Source organism: Dermacentor albipictus, chromosome 9 (genome assembly GCF_038994185.2).
Source record: "Dermacentor albipictus isolate Rhodes 1998 colony chromosome 9, USDA_Dalb.pri_finalv2, whole genome shotgun sequence".
Taxonomy (NCBI): domain Eukaryota; kingdom Metazoa; phylum Arthropoda; class Arachnida; order Ixodida; family Ixodidae; genus Dermacentor; species Dermacentor albipictus.
The window spans coordinates 16,205,506-16,227,745 of NC_091829.1; the positions used below are offsets into that span (position 1 = coordinate 16,205,506).

Genomic DNA, 22,240 nt, shown 5'->3' on the forward strand with positions numbered 1-22,240 from the left:
TTTCCAAGCGGTAAATCTGACGCCAACGTTTATATATGGAGTTTTCTAACGAGCGCTGTGCCGTCATGGGAATTACGGTATATGGGTGTGCGAGGCTTGCATCAGCTGGTGTCGTACGAGGCTTCGTCTAAAACGTGGATATTTGGTTATACAGATAGCGCACTCCTAAAATAAAAATATTCGCAAAAGGTTTTCATTCACCCATATTACATTTTTCAATAAAGTTTACTCACCGACAGTACATAATCAAGCGAAGAAAAAGCAAGAGCAGACGACGACCTGTCCCAACGCGAGTGGGAATCTTGTCGTCTGTCCTCCGACTTTGGCGGCCCGCTGATACTTTTTACGTTTCGAATAACTGCACATCACAATTACAAGTCTTCATAATTAAACAAAACACGTTTTTTGCGTGCGTAATACTAAAGCTAAAACATCTGTTGCTGTTAACAGCGCAGCAACGCCAGATTTCCGTACAGGTAATATAGCGAGAAACTATATGCTTGACACCAACCATCTCTTTCATATGGTTGCCACGTGTTTATTATGATTTACCATACCGTGGGCACATACCCACAATAGGGATTGACGATGACCAAGTACAGCTCTTTGAGGTGATCGCCGCGTGCTGATGATGATTATAATTTCATTCCATGGCACATACCGACAACGAGGAACCGGCCTATGATGATGATGATATGCGGGGTTTTATGGCGCAAGGTCCACGGACCGGCCTATGAAGCACGTTCACGTGTAGATATTGATGGTGCTGATTCATATGCAATGGCGCATATCCATAAAATTAGGTGGGGTGATGATATTAGGAAATTCGCAGGCGCGAGGTTGGAATTTACTAGCGTAAGACAGGAGCAATTGGAGATCGCTGGGAGAGGCCTTCGTCCTGCGGTAGACACAAAAATAGGCTGCTGATGCTGCATGCTGGTGATGAATAAATTCACGCAATTTTTTTTTTCAGTTGTGGCTAGACGAGTAGCAGTCGCATAACAACAAAAAAGGTTTCGAGACATCAGTACCATAATTGCACGTGCTGGCATCATTATCACGCACACACATAGCCGAATATGAGTACAATATAAGCTAAACGAAAATAAGTTTAAAAAAGAAAGAACGGCAAATCTAAACGCTACGGTAGGTGTCAGTGTGGCGATGTCCGCGACGCAACCGTAATGCGCCTGCTACGCACGAGGACGGCGACGAGACGAGAGCGCGGTCAGAAGAGGTCGCAGCGCACCTTCGAGTTCATCACTGTGCCCGGCGCGCAGCTGAAGGCGTCGGCAAACGCCGGCGTGTTCATCAGGGGTACGTTGCAGCGCATGTTCAGGGGCGAGTACAGGCGCACCCACTCCGCGTTTTTGTCCTCGTCGTCGTCTTTCGCCTTCCGCTTGGGAACGCTCTTGGCGCACCACTTGAAGCAGCTGCTCACGAAGAGCGCCTGCAGAGCGGTGAAGCGGCGCCCGCCCAGCGTAACGTCGGGCTGCGGACCGAGGTCCCGCAAGGCGCGCAGCACCTTCGCCATGCCGCCGCAGTCGGCGAAATTCTCGGAGAGCGCAGTGTCGCCGTACCTGCGTGCGAACGATGCAGGCCGCGGTGCGGTGGATTGACAACTCATTAGCGAGAGAGTCGTATTGACGACGACTGTGCCTTTATATTTACTACAGTCTTGACTAGTGCTTTAATAAGACTAGCATTCCTAGCCTACTTCAACCGATTTGTGTCTACCCGTCTAGCCTCTTTATGCCGCTCTCCGAGTAAAAAAAAAATACCAATTAGTACTTGACGGATACGAACCCGCGTGAGAAGGTTCGCTTTAAGCAAAGCTGCACGGCACATCAGCGCTGCGCCACGAATGCCCCCAGTGCGACGCGAAATTCTCAGCGTTACAGTACTTAGGACGCGGCCGCTGTGTCCACGTGATCCCTCACGCCACGTCACGCCGACGGTGGCGCTAGCTTTTCCAGTGGTGGAGCTCGCCGCCAATACGAGCCCCGCTTCGGTACACGCCTCGCACATGACGCGTTTTGGCAGAGGAGATACACTGCGATGCTACATTGCTTGAGTGCTAATTACATTATCGTCAATTAACGGTTATTGTCAGACGGGTTCTACCGGAAGTTTGTGGTATTTAAGAGAAAGAATAGAATATAGTGGCTGTAAAGAGCAGATGATTAACTTAGGCCATCAATTGTGTAAGAAAAAGAAACTGAATATCATGATATACCTGAGAACTGCAGCATAAAGTTGGCATCTTTGTGACTCAGGAAAAAGTGCACCTGCTGATACGTCTGAAGCACACACGACGTATTATACATTACTTTGAATTATACGACTACAATTGTTACGTGTAGCTGCAAGACGTTTGCGACCCTTGAAAACATTGCTTCATGTTTGAATAAATATGTTCGAACTCATCTATCGAATAAGTGCACTGAAGATGCCCCAACAAATGCAGTTTGCTGAACTGTGTTATCTATTCTTGGGGCAAAGTGCGGATTTGTAAACGTAGTCATTCAGCTTTTCTTTTTTTTTTATGAACTTGCCGATTTTTAGCACTTCTTGAAGCCGAAGTTCTGCCTCGTACGGTCTGTAAAATGTAGTTTTTTTCCCTCTTAAATTCAACGCGTTTCATTCTATTTGGTTCAGCAGTGGTCTAATGGGAGCATTTAACAAGCATGACAGCCACTGACTCACTGACCGACCTACGGACTTCTGTATAGGATCTCTCATGATCATACTGCGACGTGTTTTTTTACTTGCAATGTTGCTTTTTTTGCCTTCATTTACTTCTACGATTCAACCCACGATAGCACAGCTTTACCTCTGCGCAAAACACGCGTGCTGTTAGAAATTGTCTTTACGATACGGAGCAGCACAGAGATGAAGACGTAGTTCATACTGTGGCGGTCCCGTAATCGAGTAATATCAGAGATGCAGATAGTGCATTCTATTAACTTCCCTCAATGGAACAGCTTACATTCTTGCCCTTCTCCATCCCTGACCACCTGATCGTTGCTTTCACGCGACCGCCTTATTATAAATCCCAGGAGACATGCGGTGTTGTTCTGGACATCGTCAAATTCCTCCATATACTGTCAAATTCTGCAATGGCGGCATTTTGAGCCAGTCAGGCCATAACAGTCCTTTGGTCCAATCAGAGCTGACAAAGATGGCGAATGTGACAATATAGCGGAATTAGACTATATGTCCAGAGTAGCACAACTCTGGTAGTTATTTACCTAATGCCATTCGTCCACGGTACCGCATTGTAGAGGTCGCGCAGACACTGGATGCGCTGGTCGAACAGCTTCCTCGATTCGGGACTCCACCAGTCGTCCTTCAGGCCGGACGCGTTGAAGACACCGAGCACGGGATCGAAACCATGCGTGACCTCGTGACCCACCACGTGACCCAAGGCACCGTAGTTGACCGACTCGGGCATCGCGAGCGCATAGAACGGGGCGAACATGATGCCGTCCATGATGAAGACCCAGTGGTACACGGGTAGGTAGAACGCGTTCACCAGGATCATCGGCTGCTCGGGGTCCTCGCCTCTGAACTCGGGGTCGGGCGCCTTGAGCCGCGCCAGACGCCGCGTCGCCTGGGCGTCGTGCACCGCCGTGAACATGGCGGCGTGGCTGGCCGGAAGCCTGGGCAGGAAGGCGTAGTGCGCGCGCAGCTGCTCCTTCGAGGCGGACAAGTCGAACGGGTGGCCGACGACGCGCCCCAGACGCCGGATGTGCCCGAGGCCCCGCTCGCGCGTGGACTCGTCGATCCAGGAAAGGTTGGCGATGATGGCCTCCGTGGCGTTCCAGAGGGACGCGGACATGGCGCGAATGGCGGCCAGCTTGCCGTCCTCGACGTACCACTCCACGAAGAGGTCCGCCATGGCGTACGAGAGTTCCTGGTTGGGAACGAGCAGGCACGCCATTAGGCGGACTTTGGTGGTGGCCCCTGGGAGGAGCGCCGCCAAGTAGCTGCCGGACATGGCCGGCGCCAGCTGGAGAGCGACAAGGAAGGCGACGTAGCCGGACACCGTCTCCGAGCCGGAGTACTCGCCGAGCAGAAGGTCGCCGACAAATGGCAGCATGAACTTGTTCCTGACGATCATCTGGTCGTCGGCGGTTAGCTGTCGGTCCGCGGGCAGCAAGCGATTCACGGCGTGCAACAAACGGACGGAGCTGCCCGCCTGCCCCGTGAACGAGTGCGCCTCCGAGAACTTGACATACTCGAGGGTCGCTTTGGTTCTCAGTGCCAGCAGCGGCATCACGCTGACCGTGAGGAAGCGGCTGTCGAGCTCGATCACGCGCGCGATCAGCTGCGGATGCGGTACCCTGCGAGCGAAAAGCGATACATTAGGCGGTTGCGCTCCAGCTAACGCTTACTCCAGCCTAATCTGACATCGCAATTTCGTCTTATGACAACGAATAGCTTTCTTGTAACACCCAGTTTACACTGGCGTACTGCTTTCAAAACATAACAAATATAGATAACTGTCAGAAATAAGTATATATTACTCATATGATGAATGATATCACGAAACCCAGCTAGATCTATGTGACGCGCAAACTCGGAAGTTATACATGGTGTCTAATTGCCCTCACCAGCGACGGCTTCCTATGAGTAACAAAAGCCAATCTCCAAGGTCATGCTTTGGTGTGCTGAGGGGACCGGTAGCAACTGCAGGAGCCGGAACGACGTCATGGCCTCATTACTCTGCGAATCATGCGCCTATTTGTGCAATCTGAATTAAGTGATATAGTGACCTCCGAGATTTTCAGCAAGTGGCGAAAACGCACTGAATATCTGGTATAGGCAGTGCCTTTCGACCCTTTCGCTATGTGCAAACGTAGGCCCTGGACGGCTTCCGGTTTTGCTCACTGCCCTAGCCCGCTAAATGTAGCTAGCAGGAAAGCGTGGATGAAGGAAAATGACAGGAGGGAGCATACCGAAACTCGATTGGAGCCGACCTGGTGGCCTAACACGTGATCGCACGTCAAAGTTCGCAGTTGGTTTAAGTGTTCCCGCTCTGCAGGCAGAGCCAGGGCAGGGCAGCTGAACAAGCGCGCACCGAATAAAAACTACGGCATAGCTACTGGGAACCAAACGTCTTAGCAAATCTCGATTCTTACTCCGTGATCTCGACTCAAGAGGTCACGTGTTGGGCCACATCTATGGCTTCACGGACCAGCCCTTGCCAAGTCTGGCTGCGTGACGTAATGCTCCATCCTATACTTTTCCTTCCTCCATACGAGAAAGACATTGATGTCGATATCGAGTAGCAGGAGTGCGTTAAAATCTAACCCAGCAGATTTTCAATACTTTTCCTCTTTACATAACGACAATTTAGAAGTCAAGATTGCCGTAAGTTCTACGAAAATTTTATGTATTTGTCTAAAGGCGTAATGAGCATATAGGCTGCGGACGTGCTTTTATTCTCGGGGCACGTTGTTTCAACGCACCCGCCCGTGAGCACAGACGCAGATTCCACGAACGCCTTCTCCAGTAATTCATGTTCTATCAGAACTTCTCGCAGAAGAAACCAAACGACGATAGCTTGGAGATTAATGTCCCAATGGAGCAGGTAGAATCCGGGCCTGCTGAAGTCCTTGTCCGGCTGCAACTGGAAGAACACGTGCACGTCTCTCTTCAGGCTCAGCTCTACCAGCGTGTCCAGGAGAGACGCGGGCAACCGCTGCTTGTCGGGAGGCCACGACAGGTTGTAGCTGGCCAGGAACTCCTTGAGCATGTCTGCGAAGCCGCAACTTTTGTTTCAAGTTTGAAGTCCAGTGCCTTCTCTACTACCCATATATAGGGGGGGGGGGGGGGGGTGCGCTGAGTTGAAATTAAAACTAAACGAGTTCCAATGGGAAAAGAAAATGCAGTGCCATTTGACTCTGTCAAGGTGGATGACCAGCGAAGCTGTGTATGTGGGCCCCTTAATGCCGAACTGTCCATTGCCGTGCATGCGTCAAACGCCGTACGCACCTAAATGGAAGGCGAGGCGCGACTAGACGCTCCACCACGATGTTGAGCCTCGGAAGATGACGAGGCACCGGGGGGGGGGGGGGGGGGGGGGCGTACATACCCACGTATTGTTGCAAAACGCTGTACGACACATTTTGCTTACGAATCCCGGCTGGTACAACGTATCTGACACACTTTCTTTCTTTTTGACACACTTCTTTCTTTTTTGCTGTTCCCTGAGCAGCTGTCACTCCCGCCACCCTTCACGAGACAACCTGCGAATCCATTTCGATTACCTTATCAGCTTTTGCACAAATGTGTCATTGTTAGCCAAGATATGCATGAGATATCGCCGCACACACGTCATTGTCATGAAAGGGAAACAAACAAAAATGTTGCGAGTTAGTCTTGGGGGTGACGGTTGCAGCCTGGAAGAGCATAAAAGGGGAAGAAGGCAGCAAATTTTTATCTTCGCAGTTCCGAAATCGGCCGCTATGCTGCTTGGAAGGCCCGCCGGTACCGTAGATGCTCGGGCGATCACCTTCAAATTGATCGCGACTGTACGTGGGTGGTTGCGGACGCCCCAGTAAAGCTGTCTAGCTGTCTAACAAATGGAAACTTGCGCGGACGCAAACAGTCAAATGATTGAATTACAAGCGGCGTGCTTGCAAACGCACCTCTCAAATCGCGCCGCGCGACAAGACCGACCGCCGAATTGGAGCCGCATCAAGTGCGATAAGGTCCCATCGCGACCAGCACACTGTGTGTTTTAGGTGCGAGTGAAAGTGCGCGAGAGTGAGACAAGATGGTGGCTTCGTGATTGAATCTAGGGCACGGAGGAAGGAAACTAAGTAGAGGCCCTACCCCCTCAGGGCGCTAGGAGAAAAGTGTGGCGGAAATGACGTAGTAGGTTCTCATTTTTTTGCTGCTTTTTTATTTTTTATTGTTTTGCTGTATGGCCACGCCTTTTGGCCCACAATGGCGGCGTTGTTCTGATTTTGAGCGCTCACACGTGTTGCTCTGGTAGGTTTCGTGCCGTGGCAAAGGCGCTGTGTGGGCGGGTTTGCGTTAGTCACCGTGTCTTGTTGCGCTGTGTTACCTGCACCGTGCTCTGCCGGATGTTGCGCGAGCGCGCGCGCTCCGCGCGCGAAACCACGCGCAGCGCGGCGTGGTTTCGCGAAAGATGTAAACAAGAGAGGAGGGTGGCGCAAAAGGCGGAGCATCGCCATGAGCAACGCCAACTTCCGGCTTCACTTTTGCTTCACAAAGAGTGACGTCAGGGCCCCTCCTTAGTTTCCTTCCTCCGTGATCTAGGGTCATTTCCTTCCTAGATCTCACGAGTGCCGCCTTCCCCCGCGAGTAAAGGAAAAGAGGGTGGGAGGAGCGAGCTCGCGGCGACCAAGAGTACGCGAGCCGAGGAGTCGGAGTGAGGGTTAAGTTTGCGCACGTCTCCATTACCGGCGCGCGCCTCCGCCGTGGCTGCGCATGACCGTAAGAGCGGTGGAGCGCATGCGCAGCCGCACACCCTGCTTTAGAGGTAATCCGCCGCGGGCGCAAAGAGTGGGGGCGTGCCGAGATGGCGTGCCATCACGTAAGCGCGGTCTTCCCGCGCCTTTAGTAATGGATATAGCGTAATCGCGAGTTCTGGCGACCCGTTGGAGCGAGAAGCAGAAGAAGCATTCGCGCCCCGCTGTCGGCGCTTTTCGTGATAGCGTCGTCCCAGTGCGGACGACGCAATCAGCCGCGTGGCTGGCTTCGCTTAATTCGTACCACCGACATGAAGATATCGCCGAGATGGCATGAAACCGTATCATTCGTCGCCGATTCCCAAATTCAGCGAAACGAATTGCTTACTCATTCAAGTTAGCTTATTTCGATTGCTCGACAATTCGGAAAATTCTGCGGTCCCTTTGCTTGTAAGAAAAATGGATCGGCGACAGCAATTATTTGCATAAAAGGTTGAATCCTAATACACAGAAATTTCGATATAAGTGTGATGTGTTCACGTTTGCTGTGCGCGCTGACACCATGCATGCTTGTTAATTTAGTTAGCAAGCGAATGTATGCAAGCTGATACGGCTGATAAGAGTACTGTCCTTACTTCATATGGCTGTTTGCTAATTCAAAAAACTAAATTGTGAGGTTTTACGTGCCAAAACGACGACCTGATTATGAAGCACGCCGTAGTGGGGGACTCCGCGGAAACGTGCACCTAAGTCTATGTAGACGGGTATTTTCGCCCTCATCGAAATGCGGCCTCCGTGGCTGGGATTCCATCCCGCGACTTCGTGCTTAGCAGCCCAACACCATAGCCACTAAGCAACCACGGCGGGTTCTCATATCGGGTTCTCATCTCATATCGATTGCGAAACTACGACATTTCTTCATACAGAATTTTTAAAGGCCGCCTGTGGCAGATAGCGTGATTAATTGTAGTCATTGTACTCGATTACTCAAAGCGGCGGACATTACTCGCAAGAGAAATCTAGATGCATGATCGAATAATGAACAAAAAATCACCAATTAACTATTAATAGTTAATTTTAATAAATTACTTTACTGCACATATTGCAATTTACGAATTGCAATCAGTGAGTCCGCACTCTAGATAGCCAAACAACGTCCCACAGGCGCCTGCTCTTTGCCGTAAAAATAAATAAATAAATGAATCGCCATGAAGGTGGATGTCCAGCGAAGCTGTGGGAAAAAACGACTACAACTACTGAGGTGGGTATGCAATGCTTCATTGTTTTAGAGTAATGATATTAATACTAATTTAGAGTAGTAGTAGTAGTAATGGGAGTAATGGTAATTTTAACAGCACGACGCTGCTGATCACATTGCCGCTTCCTTTTCGCTTTGCCGCTCCTGATATTCACGCTGCTCCTCAAGAGTCCTAAGTATGCATTGCCAACCCCTAAGAGTGCTGCAACAACAATGAAATCAGCTGCTAGGCTGGTTATCTTATACGAAAGGCTAGTGACGTCATTCCCTACGTCGCAAGCTGCCGTCGCCATGGCAGCTTTAGCAACAGTAATCTTTACCGGGAAAACGTATGCAGGGAGCGCTACGTGCTTGGCATTGTTATCAGGAGCTCCTTAATTATCATCAATTATGTGGTTTAGATGCTTGTTTAGTGCTTGTTCTTTATTGACACGAATGCTGTTATGTATGTTGTATGCGTGAATCCTAAGAATTTCGCACGTACTTTGCGCTTCACTTTCCCGAGTTCTTGAAGCCTGCTTCACATCCACCGCGCATTGGCGCGGTATTGCACTGCCTCCGGGATCGGTCCATATTTTTTTTGCCCACGGAGGACGTGCCGAAAAGTGCCGACCAACAAGAGGCTAACAACTTAGCTGTAAAACGATTCGCGTTTTATTCGCGCAGCTGCGTCATAGTCCTCGGCCATTGGATACCGCTATCTGCGTTCCCCAACCAATCAGGAGAGGCGAGCGAGGACGTACCGAGATTGTCCACGCCGTTCCACGCCTCGAAGAGACATCGTTGCGTCATGTACACGGCCTTGAAACGCGGGCTGTCCTCGCCTTCGTCCTCGCGCATCGTGTCCAGGTCTTGAAGCATGATCCTCTTGTAGAAGGACAGGATGATGCGGACTTGGAGGCGCAAGAAGGCGTTGGGAAAGAGGGAATGCTGCGCACGAGTGACGCCGGTAAGAGGGACGCCATTGAGCGCGAGAGAATAAGTGAACACAACAGTTAGCTTAGTTATCTAGCTGGCTTCATCGTCTGAGTTGTTCATGTCATTTTAAGAAACAGAAAAGATGAGGTCAGAACTTGGCACCGCTAACTCTCCATGTATGCGATAACATACTTGAATTATGATAATTGTGACGTCCGTTCAGCTGGGCGCCCCCTAGCACTATACCCTATCGATCAAACAGATGTTTTTATATCTCGTATTTCTTAGCATACGCTGAACAGACCTCGAGTTTTAGCAGGGATAGGCGGGCTAGCTGGTGGTCGATATTGGAATGCATCATGTAACCGCGCAAAACACAACAGACAAAGAAGGAAACACACAGGACTGGCGCGGATCCGCGCCAGTCCTGTGTGTTTCCTTTTTTGTCCGTTGTCGTTTGCGCGGTTAATGATGCATCCCGAGTTTTAGATATCTCCAAAGTGGGGAAAGTCCGCCTAGAATGCTAATACGAGACCGGTCGTTTTGAATCGAACCTCTCTCTTCCAGCACGGTTGCCCAAGGCTGTATCCATTAAGCCAACATCGCGCTTCTTTTTTCAAGAGCGAAGCTTTACTTTGCGAACCTCGCCGGGTTTCGTGAGCATGGCTGCGGCCTGGATGTTTTCTTGCCGAACAGGCCAACCAATCACAGCGGAGTACGCGCGCCGCCCGCACCACTGGGTTCCTTGCACCGCCACCAGATGGCGCTCACCCGCACATATTGTATGTACAGGCACACATAGTATTTTGAAAAAGCCGTGCAATACATGGCGAGAAACACGGGAAAGTAGGCAGTGCGCCGGGGGTATACCCTACCGGGGGTCCCTCAAGGCAGATGAGGGGGCGGATGAGAATGGAGAGGGCATCGAATCAACCGGCACACAATGTGATGTCGACACTAGGCTGCAGAAAATGGAGGCTTCTCAGGAAGAACTTCTCAAGCAGGTGCAAGAGCTCAAAAATGAGATAAACAGGGAGCGTGATGCACGGAAGGTAGTTGAAAAGAGACTTGAAGCAGCCCAGGAAAAGCTGAACAGGACCGCCATTGTGAACGAGAATGTGCGTGACAATGGAACGCAGACCCGCGGCGTGACAGGCGAGGGAGTGTCAACAAAGTACGTGGAATGCATGCAGCGTGACGAAAGGTTAGTCGGAAAGAGCGGCACCTACCTTGAGGCCGCCACGCGGGAAAAGCAGGAGCCCAGGCTACAATGCCCATTGTCGAGTCCGAATCACCGGGAAAAAGACAAAGGGAAGCAGGGAGAGATAGGAGAGAGAGAAAGGGTGATTATCGCCGGTGACTCAAACCTGGCTGGGTGCTCAAAAGCAATTGTGGAGAGGGTGAAAGGCGATAAAAGAGTGGCGGTAGGGACATTTCCAGGGCGGACACTGGGTTCTGTCATGGAGCGAGCAAAAGAAAAGCTCGCGGAAAATGCCCACGTGCGCAACCTTGTCATGGTAGCAGGTGGGCTAAATGACGTCCGAAACAGGAAAGGGACTGGACTAGCCCAGCGCTTGGCGAAGGGGGTGGACGACTTGCGCGAGCTATCCCCTCGGGTGCAGATAGTGGTGTGCATGGTGCCGGAGGTGCCTGTACGTGACAGTCACGTACAAAGAGCCGTAGTGGCTGCTAATGAGGCAATATGGAAAATTAGCCGAGAGAAAGGCTTCGAGGTTGTCGAAGTAAACAGGGAAGTGAGAAGGTGTGGTGGTTTTAAACGAGACGGGATCCGCTTCTCGCACGAGATGTGGGCTGGCGACTTGGTGGTCGCGCTGTTGCTTATTTAGTGGGCCCGCGGGTTCTCAGGAGGCCAGAGTAGGTAGTAATGAAGATGGCCCCCTAGGGGAACCTCAGAAGAGCATCGCCGTCGATAACGGAAAAAGGAGGAAAGCAAGAAAGAGAGCTCGCCATGCAATATGCTACATAACCATTCAGGGCGGCAGAAGAAAGGAAAAGTGGGAAGAGATTGAGGAGCAGTTAAATAGAGAACAAATAGGGGTGTGTGCGGTTACAGAAACGCATCTTAGAGACTCGGAAAAGAATTATAGTTGGGAAGGGTGCAGCAGAACTAAGTCGGGAAGAAAGGGAGGGGGAGTCGGAATGCTCATCCATCAGGGAGCCGAATGGAAAAGAGTAAATGCAAAATGTCAAGAGCATCTTTGTTTATCAAGTACAATGAGTGGGAAAAAAACTTTCCTGGGGGTTACGTATTTGTGGTCCGGAAATAATTGCACAGAGAAGAATGAAGAGTTAGTGGAATGCATAAGCGCTGATATTAAGGGTTTCAGGAATGGCGCTGAAATTGTCCTATTAGGTGACATGAATGCCCACATACAGGACTTAGATGGCTATACCGACAACAACGGGAAGTCAATGCTAGACCTTTGCGGGCAACATAACCTAGTTATTGTGAATACAGGGCCTAAGTGTGAAGGACAAATCACGTGGGAAGTGGGAAACCGGCAATCGACCATCGATTACTGTCTGATGACAGAAGGAATTCATGATAAGTTGAGAGAAATGGTCATTGATGAGGAAGGGTATAGCAGCATAGGCAGTGACCATGAACGCATCATTTTGAATATGGGATATGTAGTTCGGAAAGAGAGCAAGGGGCGCAAAATGGCCAGTCCAAATTTGAACGCTGAACAAATAGAAAATATAGTCACTTTAGTCGAGGAATAACTTGGAAAATGACCATGTGAAGAGTGGGAATATGGTGAGCTTCTAAGTGTAATAACGACAGAAATACGGAAAGAGAAACAACATGTTCGTTGGAAAGGAAAAAAGAAACCGAAAAGTTGGTGGAACCAGGAGATACGAGAAGTGATCACCGAACGACAAAAAGCATTCCGAGAGCACAGCCAGGCAAAGAAGGCGCAGTTGCCGCAGGATGAAGTAACCAATAAATGGGAAATATATCGGGAGAAAAAGTCTATGGTTCAAATACGGGTGCAAGCAAAATTAAAAGGTGAAAGTGAACGTTGGTTGTCGTAAATACGTGAGAAAAAGAAGGCCCCACCTAGAATATTTTGGAACCACATAAAACTATTAGACAGGAAGTCAACAACAATACAAAAACATATCCTAGACGAAGATGAAACCAGACTGGAAGGAGAAGCGACAATAAATTACATCCGAAAAATAACAGCCGTATCTTTCCAAGCCAATGAAGAGGTTGTACTTGAAGAAAAAAAAAAGCATGAGAGACCCAAGTGGAAAAGGAGCTGGTGCTGACAAATTTCAACTGGAAGAAAGCGGAAGAGAAAATTCCTAAGCGCACAGCCACAGGGCTAGACGAGGTTCCCGTTAGGCTGATTAATGGACTAGGACCAAAAAGTAAAGAAGCTTTGGTGAAAACAGTGGAAAAAACTTTAAAAGATAGACGAATACCAGACAGTTGGCGACAAAGTAGAATGAATTTAAATTATGAACACTGACACTACATCTACACTACAGCGCCTTGAGACGCTGTGCTAAGACTTCACAGCCTTCGGGATTGGCCCGTATTTTTCGTCAGGGGAACGCGATAATTCCAAAGACTGTCAGCTCCGCCTATATATATATATATATATATATATATATATATATATATATATATATATATATATATATATATACCAGAAAAAAAGCAGTTCTGGGTCCGGGTAAATATTCACAGTGAAGTAGACGCGCGTATGAAGCGGTTTATTGACGTTTCGGCCGGGGTCCGGCCTTCATCAGAATACATTGCATGGAGTGCAATGTATTCTGATGAAGGCCGGACCCCGGCCGAAACGTCAATAAACCGCTTCATACGCGCGTCTACTTCACTGTATATATATATATATATATATATATATATATATATATATATATACAGAATACATTGCATGGAGTGCAATGTATTCTGCAATGCAATGCAATCTGCAATCCATGCAATGTATTCTGATGAAGGCCGGACCCCGGCCGAAACGTCAATAAACCGCTTCATACGCGCGTCTACTTCACTGTATATATATATATATATATATATATATATATATATATATATATATATATATATATATATATATATATATATATATATATATATATAATGTCATCGCATTTGTAGAGTTCGTGACAGCTGGTCAGTCTCTCGAAGCTGTGCAAGAGTATGTGCATCCTTAACCTCTGAGATCGGAATGGCGCGGGCGCTGGTGCGGTCTCGGAGGCTACGGGTAATACATAACGTTTCCTACTGTAACTTGTAGAGGGACGAACTTTGACGCAGGAGCCACGTCATGGCAACGAATGGCAACTATTGACCTTGTTAAGAACGGCCCGCTGAGGTGCAAGCTTTGCCAGCCAGTTGCGACAGCGGCGTCAACGTTTCTGGGAAAGCCACCATTACGCTCTAGCCTTGGCGCCGTTGTGACTAAACGCGATCGGCGGACCAACTAATGCTACTGAATCCGCCACCGCCGACTTCATCTGCTATGAGAGGGGGAGTTGCCGAGGGAACGTCTTCGGAGGCCCCTACCCACGCGCCGTTCAAGACGCAAGACAATGGACAACCGGCGGCAGCGCTGCGGGGGTCAGCTCGGGGAATCGGATGTGCCGTTCCTGACGTCAGCTACGAGTTCTGCGAAGGCCATCTGACGTCGGTTGGGGACCGTGAACCTCGCACAAAGAAGTGTGTGTGTGTGTAAGCCCTCGTCTACGGTGCCTGGTCGAACGTTTCCCTCACCTTTGGATCGGGGGAGGACCGAGTGTTTATAAACCGCTGTTGTGCGGCTGCTCAGTGTACTTTCTCTCGCAGTCATGCTAGACTGATTGAGGTTTGAGGAGCTGCGCTGCTCTCATCCTTTTTCGTAATAAACGTTCACCTTCCAAAAGAGTCGGGATTTAAAGCGGATGGAAACATTAATTGGTCAGCAGGCTAGGTGACTATTTGTCACCATCCCGTTTTGAAGGGGGTGTCAATACATAGTCACAATCATCGCCATCATAACCATCATCATTTTTGAACCGCGGCCACAGAATTGCGTACGGCGATGTAAAGATGGCGGTGTGATGTCTCACCGAGGCGGCATCGTAGTGTCCGCACACGAAGTCGTAAAAGTTGTCGCACGGCTTCTTGGTGTCGTCGATGGAGTAGCTCATCTCCTCGATCCAGTTCTCGCACGCCGGTGACTGGCAGCCAACGACGTACCTGCGAAAACGCAAGGCCTGAGTGGGAGCTTTGGCTAGAGGAAGCTCCCATCTAAATACATGGGAAAGGAGAAATCGTTTTCCTCGGCAACCACTGCACCAATTTTGATGAAGTTTGTTGCATTTAGAAGAATACCTTAAAGTCACTCCTGAAAGCAGATTTTCCCAATTTACGCCAGTTTTTTTTTAATTCGTAGAAACTGCAAAATTTTCTGAAAAATCGAGAATCAAGTTTACAACTCTAAATAAACGATACCGCAATTCTGTAGACTGCTTTAATAATGCATCTAAATCGGCCAAAATTTATGTATTGTGTATACTACTCTGAAATATATCGCTAAACTGTGCGTAGGCTTTTGCAAAACGCCTCGTCAGAATTGCAACAATTTTACATTAGCTCTAAACTTGTCTATCAAATTTGTCCGCTTGAGGTGCTCTAAGAGATGGAGTTTACAGTTTGATCATTTCCAAGGCGGCACACTTAATGTCGAGGCACGGGCAAACACTAAATCACTCAAGTATACGGCCTCTCGTGCTCGTGTAATCTACCCCTGTATTCAAAACGCTCCTCCCCTCAACTTTCCACCTAGACTCAAGAAAGCAGATGGCAGCGCCGTCCCTCGACAGAAGTGGTCGCTGCGCTTCATTGTCCGTCCATTGCAATCCCTGAGAAGCGTAGTGTCTTCTGCAACTGAGAAGCGGCGCTGTGCTCCAACTCATTGTGGAGATTTCAATGGCACATAAGTGACCTTTATGGATAGCATTTTTAGATCGTAAGGGAGCCTACGACGACGTAGACAGGGAATTGTTATGGGATGTAGTCAATCACGAAGGCATAGATAGGCATAGATGACGATTTCGTGGAGCTGTTTAGGGAGCTAGATATACAGAGTATTTTTGATGAGCGTACACCTTGGAAGCGCTCGGATTTAAACTGGACGGAAGTGTCAACCGGTCAGCAGTCGAGATAAGCCAGAGATGTTTAAAGTATTGATGGTAAAAAAGAGCAGGGAAGGCACTGATACGACCGGCTCCTTTACAGGCATACGTAGCGGTATACATAAGGTAGATAGGGATGTCTTGAGGAAGAAAATAAATATTAAGCATGGCGGTACAAAAATACTGGTATGAAAAACATCTGCAGTACACCTGATTAAATCAAGCGGGCTAGACGACTATTTACTGCAGCCCCGTATCAAAGGAGATGAAAATAGAACATCATCATCATCAGTAGTGGAGTAACAGCTTCGAGTTGCGGATTGTTCGTGAATACGGGAATGTAGGCTCGTCCACGTCTGAACAAGTGCGCTGCCTCATAAATGATAAATGGCGAACCAACTACAGCCCACCAATACCTTCTGAGCGGTTTACGAAACTGCGACATCTGTTGTTGGCAAACAGTCAGGGATTTGTAAACTTCGTGCTTCTAAACCAATTCGCGGTGGCCCAGTGGCCGTGGCATTGAGCTGCTGAACTCGGGGGTCGTGGGTTTGAATCTCGGCCGCAGCAGCCGCATTCCACCGGAGGCGTGGTGCATTGCATTCGGTGCATGCTAAAGAACCCCAGGCGATCAAAATTAAACCTGAGTCCCCCCCACTGTACGGCGTGTTTCGTAATAAAATCGTGGTTTCGGCGCGCATAAAACCCGAGAATATTTGTGTTCGTGCTTTAATTTCTTTCGAAACTTTAATATTTACGATCACCTTTAGAAAAAAAATCGCAGAACCAAATAAAATTCTCCTTTACAGCTGCTAGAATTTAACGTTCTCACTCTCAAATGCGACAAATGTCATTAAAAACGGTCCAGCGGTTGTCTCATGCATTTGTATAGGGCGATCGCAGTTGGCCTCGAGCTAAAGCCTTACCATATAGAAGTTCCACAGTGCATGCATGTTGTCGCGAGAAGAAGAAAAAAAACATCGAAACTGTTAATGGGCTGTGGTTGGTGAGGGACGCTTATCAGAAAAGTTTTGACGCAATTCGTACGAGACAGAAAAGGCGAAAAGAGAAACGGTACAGTCAAGTTATACGTGGTGTTTCAGCATACTTGCACTGTAAGCTTTGAAAAAGCGCCAGCGCAAGCAATGGCGCAGGTCCGGGGGTTCGGTCGCCTATATTGAAGCCTATGCCGAGACTACAGCGCTGACGAAACTTAGCGGACGCGGGCTGTACAACGAAGAATTTTGATTCCATCAAAGACCGGCCGGAACCGGCAGCCTCCGGTTCCAGTTGTGAACTGCCGCTTGATATCACGCGGCCTGGGTGTTCCCGCCTGTTTGCCGCTGGCGCTGGCGGCGCTTGGTCACTAAAGCCCCTTTGGTCACCGGCAGCTGACGTCAGACAGACGTGATATCACGTGACAATGCCTTGCAGTGCGCGTATATTTCTGTGTCCTACAGAATACGTTTAATGTGTCCTACAGAATACGCTTAAGAGAAAATTGTAGGGACGACCGCTCTGCTGCCGGAAATAATGGGTAACACATGGGCTGTCATTAATCTTCGTGCTTTTAGTTTTCACAACGCTCTTTCTAAATTTTCAAGCAAATTTTCTTTTTTGTTTAGCGCACGAAGGCAACAAATGTTTACGCATATGCTTCACCATTGCGAACTGTCGCACTTCTTACGCGATAATTTGTTGAACGTGCTCAATCCGAAAAGTCACAGAGCCGCTAGAAGCCAGAAGGACTATGTCTAGGAAATCGATGGACTACCCACCATTCCTTAGCTGGCCAAAGCGCCACACACATACACACACTTCATCTCGTTCCATGTAAGTGCCAATTATCAAGTGGAACATTTTTGCAAATATGTTCCATAGCGTCACGGTATAGCTACATCATCACGGTATACTCTAGTCATATTTATTAGAAATGCTGTAAGGGCACGTAGACAGTCGTGTGAACGATATAAGTTCGACTTTACTGTGCCGCTGGTCGAGGAAGCTCCAAGACTGCACGGTGGTGCCAACATACGATAAACTGGAGAACTAAACGCCATGCCGAGTCGGTATTTAAAAAATTGGCAGTGGCTTAGCTCGGCTATGCCAGGATATACGTAGCGAAAGCTAAGGCGTAGCATGTTTAGCCTTGGTTAATCTTGATTGCAGGTCCAGGTGAGCCTGGTTGTCTAGCTATGTTGCGGCGTTTAGCCAGTCGTTTGGCGCGCTGTTCGTCTGTTTCCTGGGCGATTCGTTTCCTCTTCATTTCGTTCCGATGTCGATTCCAGGCCTCCTCCTGCTTATGAGAATTGTCGCCGTCCATACTGCCGCGTCAACTGTGGTTGCGGCGCACGCGAGCTCTCCTTTTCAATCCTCCGACATGTTATCAGGCATGCGACGCAGCTGGTGAAGCGAGCGGAGGCGAGCGCAACGACGAGGAACGTGCTGTGAGGTCATACCAAACGGTGGCGGCGTAAAGGCGCCGCGCAGCGCAGCGGCGGCACATTCAGCGGAACACCTGTGGCGCGGTGCTACTGGTGGCGCATGCGCAGTAGTGACTGGAGAGCGAGAGGGAGAGAGAGAAATATCCGCGGCGAGGCGCGCGCTGTTACGTCATGTGCCTCCTCAGAGCACGGCCACGGCGAAATCACAAGTTCGCGGCCAGTAGAGCTTTCGCTTCAAAAACATTTTGCGTATGTCAGCGTCGCCGGGCAGTCTCGGAGCCCCTTCGAGCACGGGCACCCCCAAGTTGCATCTCTCGATGCGACCGTACGTAACAACTCCCCGGCACACTTGCCGAATTCCCGCGGGTATGGCGAGGCACACGAGCAGCGCCGTCGAAGTGAGAAGCAGGGCGCCCCTCACGTAGCGTCGCAACCGGGGCTTGTAGCGAAACTCGGCCGACTGCAGCCAGGACGGCGACCCGGCGGCGGCGACGGTGGCTTCGGAAGACGACGAGGAGGACTCGTCCTTCCCGCCGACGCTGGTGGTGGTGATGGTCGTGTCGGTCTTCTTGAAGACGCCCTTGAGGGCGACGTCGCCTTGACTCCTGGCCGCCGCCGCAACGCTGCCACGTGCCGATGACATCGTCGTGGCTGCTTCCTACGGGAGACGTACAAAAGAGCGTGACGAACGTGTTGTGATCAATCCGGAAGTCAGCTCACGTTTCAATCAATCGGCGAGACAGCCAGACAGTCAGTGTTGACTATTCAGAATCTTGGTCTATATCAGCCAGAAAATCAGCCTGCCAGTCGGTAAATGCCGATATCAGTCAGTCAATCAGTCAGGTAATTAGTCAGCCAATAACCCCCTTTGTTGTTAATCAGTCAATCAATGAGTATGGGTTTGGTTTGATGAGCTTTACGTAGGAATCGTAGCGGGACATGCCACTCCTGAAGGATTAACCGAGAATGGTCACACACACAGTGCCGCATACTGAGTGGCTAAATTTAAATAAGATAAACAAAAGAATCCGCCAAATAGAATTCACCGTTCTATTAGCAGGTCCGCGTGCTTTCGGTATGACTGTGCATATTTTCAGGTTTTATGCAGGAAGTAATTTTTTGGTGTTGTTGTTACGCAGAACAAATGCTCGCATGCTTGGCCAGCCTTGCGAGGCTTATATAAAGCCACTTCACGGGTGGCTTTACACATCCCTTGTATTTATAACCACAAATATACTCGGTAACATAGCGAACGACAAACCAGCAAGGCAGTCACGCCAAAGCCGTGGAAGTATATAGGCAAAAGAAGCTTCGTTTTGAAAAATATAATAATAAAAGAACACTTACTGGCGGCTTCGCAACTGAATTGCGAACAGTATCTACTTGGCTTTGCTGGCTTAAAACGAACACCCCCCCCCCCCTTTTTTTTTTAAATACTTGCTCCATGACAGCTGGGACATCCTGTACGTAGGCCTTCCTGAGACGAAGCTACCTCAGCGTTTATGAGAACCAATTCCAAGCATCCGCTCTTACGAGGAACCCCGATTGTCTGCGAGATATCATGCTTACCTCCTGGCTCGAAGCTAGACGAAGCAATAGCAGCAGAAAAAAGAGCAGTGGTGCGGCAGTCGCAAAACGTCGACGGTTGTTCTTCTTTATGCGGTTGGGACGTCACGCGCCATCCCGTGCCTTTAGCTGGTTGGTTGGTCGGCCTTGCATGAAATGGCACTGATCCCCACTACGGAGGATCCACAAAGAAACGGGCGCTAGCAGAAACAAAGTGAAAGAAGAATTTAGTAAAATTAAAGAGCATCGAATAAAAAGGAGACGGGAACTAAAATTCACTTTCTAATACCCCTGTCACACGGACGCGGCTAAAGTCCTTTTAACTCCCTTCAACCAAGGAGGTCTTTATCTCGAGGGAGATGCGCGCCGTGTCACACGGCAGTCCTTTAGCAAAGGAAGTTTAAGGAAGTTCCTAGCGAAAGGAGATGGAAGATCTCCCTTGCAGACTGAAGGGAGTACGCTTGTTCCCAGCGTGCTTGAATTTCGAGTCAAGAAATCACTCTCATTTTTATTAATTTCACTTTTACCCGTAATTATAACTGTTTTTATTGCATATAATATAGTATTTGAGCACTGACAAAGATATTTGAGTTGAGCAGCTACATTCGACTCTCGAACCGGGCGTTCTCGGAACGGCTGCTGCGTCTGCCCTGACTGCGCCATTTTTTGTTGTTTTGGTCAACGCGATTTTGTAACAAGACAAGTAACCAAAACTTTTTAGCAATATATAACGTGTTTCTTTCATGACTGCGTACGAGGTGAGCAGCGCCTAATGGGCCCCCAGCGACAGCGTTCGAAAGCTCAGCGGCAATAAATATGCATCATCGTCCTTGCCTTAAACGCGCACCCCATCTCAGTATGTGATATCAGGGCATATAGTACACAGAGTCTCTCGCACTGGCATGCGGGTGACTGTGCGGCAAATTATTCGTGCATGTTGTTGAATCTGCATGCAGTTGACTCTGGGTAACCGAAACCCGCTTGAAATGACAGGCAACCACCCGCGGAACCTGTCATGAGATTTAAGTGGAAACGAAGAGACCATGATTCACAATGACAGAACCGAACATTGTGCTCGCGGTTTAAGTGGGAATTAGAATTTCAAATAGGCACAGAAATTCGCCAAGAACGGTTCGTCCCGAGGCTTCGCGGTGAAACTTTGCTAATGGCTAAAAATTCCTACGACGTGAACCCAGATTACACTGCACCCAAGTCTGCTCTTGTTACGCGTGCATCATGGGTATTGCTTAAAATCGAATTCTTTATATTGTGTACGGGTTCGTGCTCTATATTATGCAAAAACGATCTAAGGAAAGTTCACGCTTACGAGCGAGTGGCAGCGAGTTGAACAGCAGCACTGTGGCGTCCCTTACAGCTTGGCAGCGCAGATTATGCTGTTTGGCACGCTAGTTAACTAGCGTGCGAAATAGGGAATGAAGTTCTGGTGAGAGAATGTATACATGAATGTAAATTCTGATCGCGCATTCGAGCATGCGTTATTTGCTCTAGCTCACTCAGGTTTTCAAGAGACATGCTCCCGAACGGCATGCTCGCTGAATTGCGCATCACGTGTAAATATATAGTTCAATGTAGTGAAAGCTGATGTTATTCAATTCATTAGTTTTCGAAGTGCCCGTGAAGAGCTATAAGCCATGGTAATAATGCACTTGTGAATTCATAAAAACAAAAAGAAAAGAAAAATCGGCGCCTTTATTATAGAGCCAGCTAAATACAGATCATAATAAAATAATATAGATTATAATTTATAACCAGCTAACAGCGTGATTTTGCGTTTAAAAGCTTGGCTAGGCTAAGACAAGTTGGCTTGACTTGCACATGACGAAATCAGCTGGACCGGTAACCACGAATACACGTATATATAGGTGGTGTCCAAATCCGAGAGAGGTGCGAGAGGATACGGCAGCGTTAGTGTATGTAAATAACATCGGCTCCTGCGAAAACCCAAACTTCCTGCGGAAGATCACCCCGAGGTCTACCTTCAACTATTGTATCGCCTTGCTAGGATCGCCAGGATCAAAAGGACACTGAATTTACAGTTTGAAATTTATTTATTTTTTACGACCGCTTCAAATTTCGCACGTGCTCTCATGCGGGAGCTTTGTGGCGTCTGAAGGCACAGCTGCTGTGGTCGGTGCTGGCACGCGAGTCAAGGTTCTGAGCCTCTCAATATTTTATTGCCTTTCCGATTCATGCTTTCGGAATGCACTCATCTCCAACGGGTGATACACAATTCGATGTCGTACCAGAGCAAACCTATTAGTGACTATACTTTAACTGTTTCTACGGTACTCGGTGGCCGCGGATTCTGCGTTAACTAGGTAGTTTGGTTCAGAAATCCAATAGTCCAAACTCTTTTGGGATAAACATAACCGGCACCGCCAATGCCACCCGTACGTCCACATATTACGTTATAC

At 48.8% G+C, this 22,240-nt stretch overlaps 1 protein-coding gene across 2 annotated transcripts; it reads right to left on the minus strand.

The window, feature by feature from the left end:
* Positions 1-544: 544 nt before the first annotated feature.
* LOC135903678 (neprilysin-3-like) lies at positions 545-19,941 on the minus strand. 2 transcript variants are annotated; one of them, XM_065434004.1, is made up of 7 exons: positions 19,809-19,941; positions 18,593-18,897; positions 14,728-14,857; positions 9,447-9,633; positions 5,475-5,763; positions 3,252-4,346; positions 545-1,580 (listed from the first exon to the last, which is right to left on the minus strand). In XM_065434004.1, the coding sequence occupies exons 2-7, from the start codon at positions 18,880-18,882 to the stop codon at positions 1,229-1,231; spliced, it is 2,343 nt and encodes a 780-aa protein (XP_065290076.1). In that variant the 5' UTR covers positions 18,883-18,897; positions 19,809-19,941; the 3' UTR covers positions 545-1,228. The 2 variants fall into 2 exon arrangements, with proteins under 2 accessions (XP_065290076.1, XP_065290077.1); XM_065434005.1 differs by lacking the exon at positions 5,475-5,763 and having other exon boundaries at positions 18,661-18,897.
* Between the last annotated feature and the right edge of the window lie 2,299 nt (positions 19,942-22,240).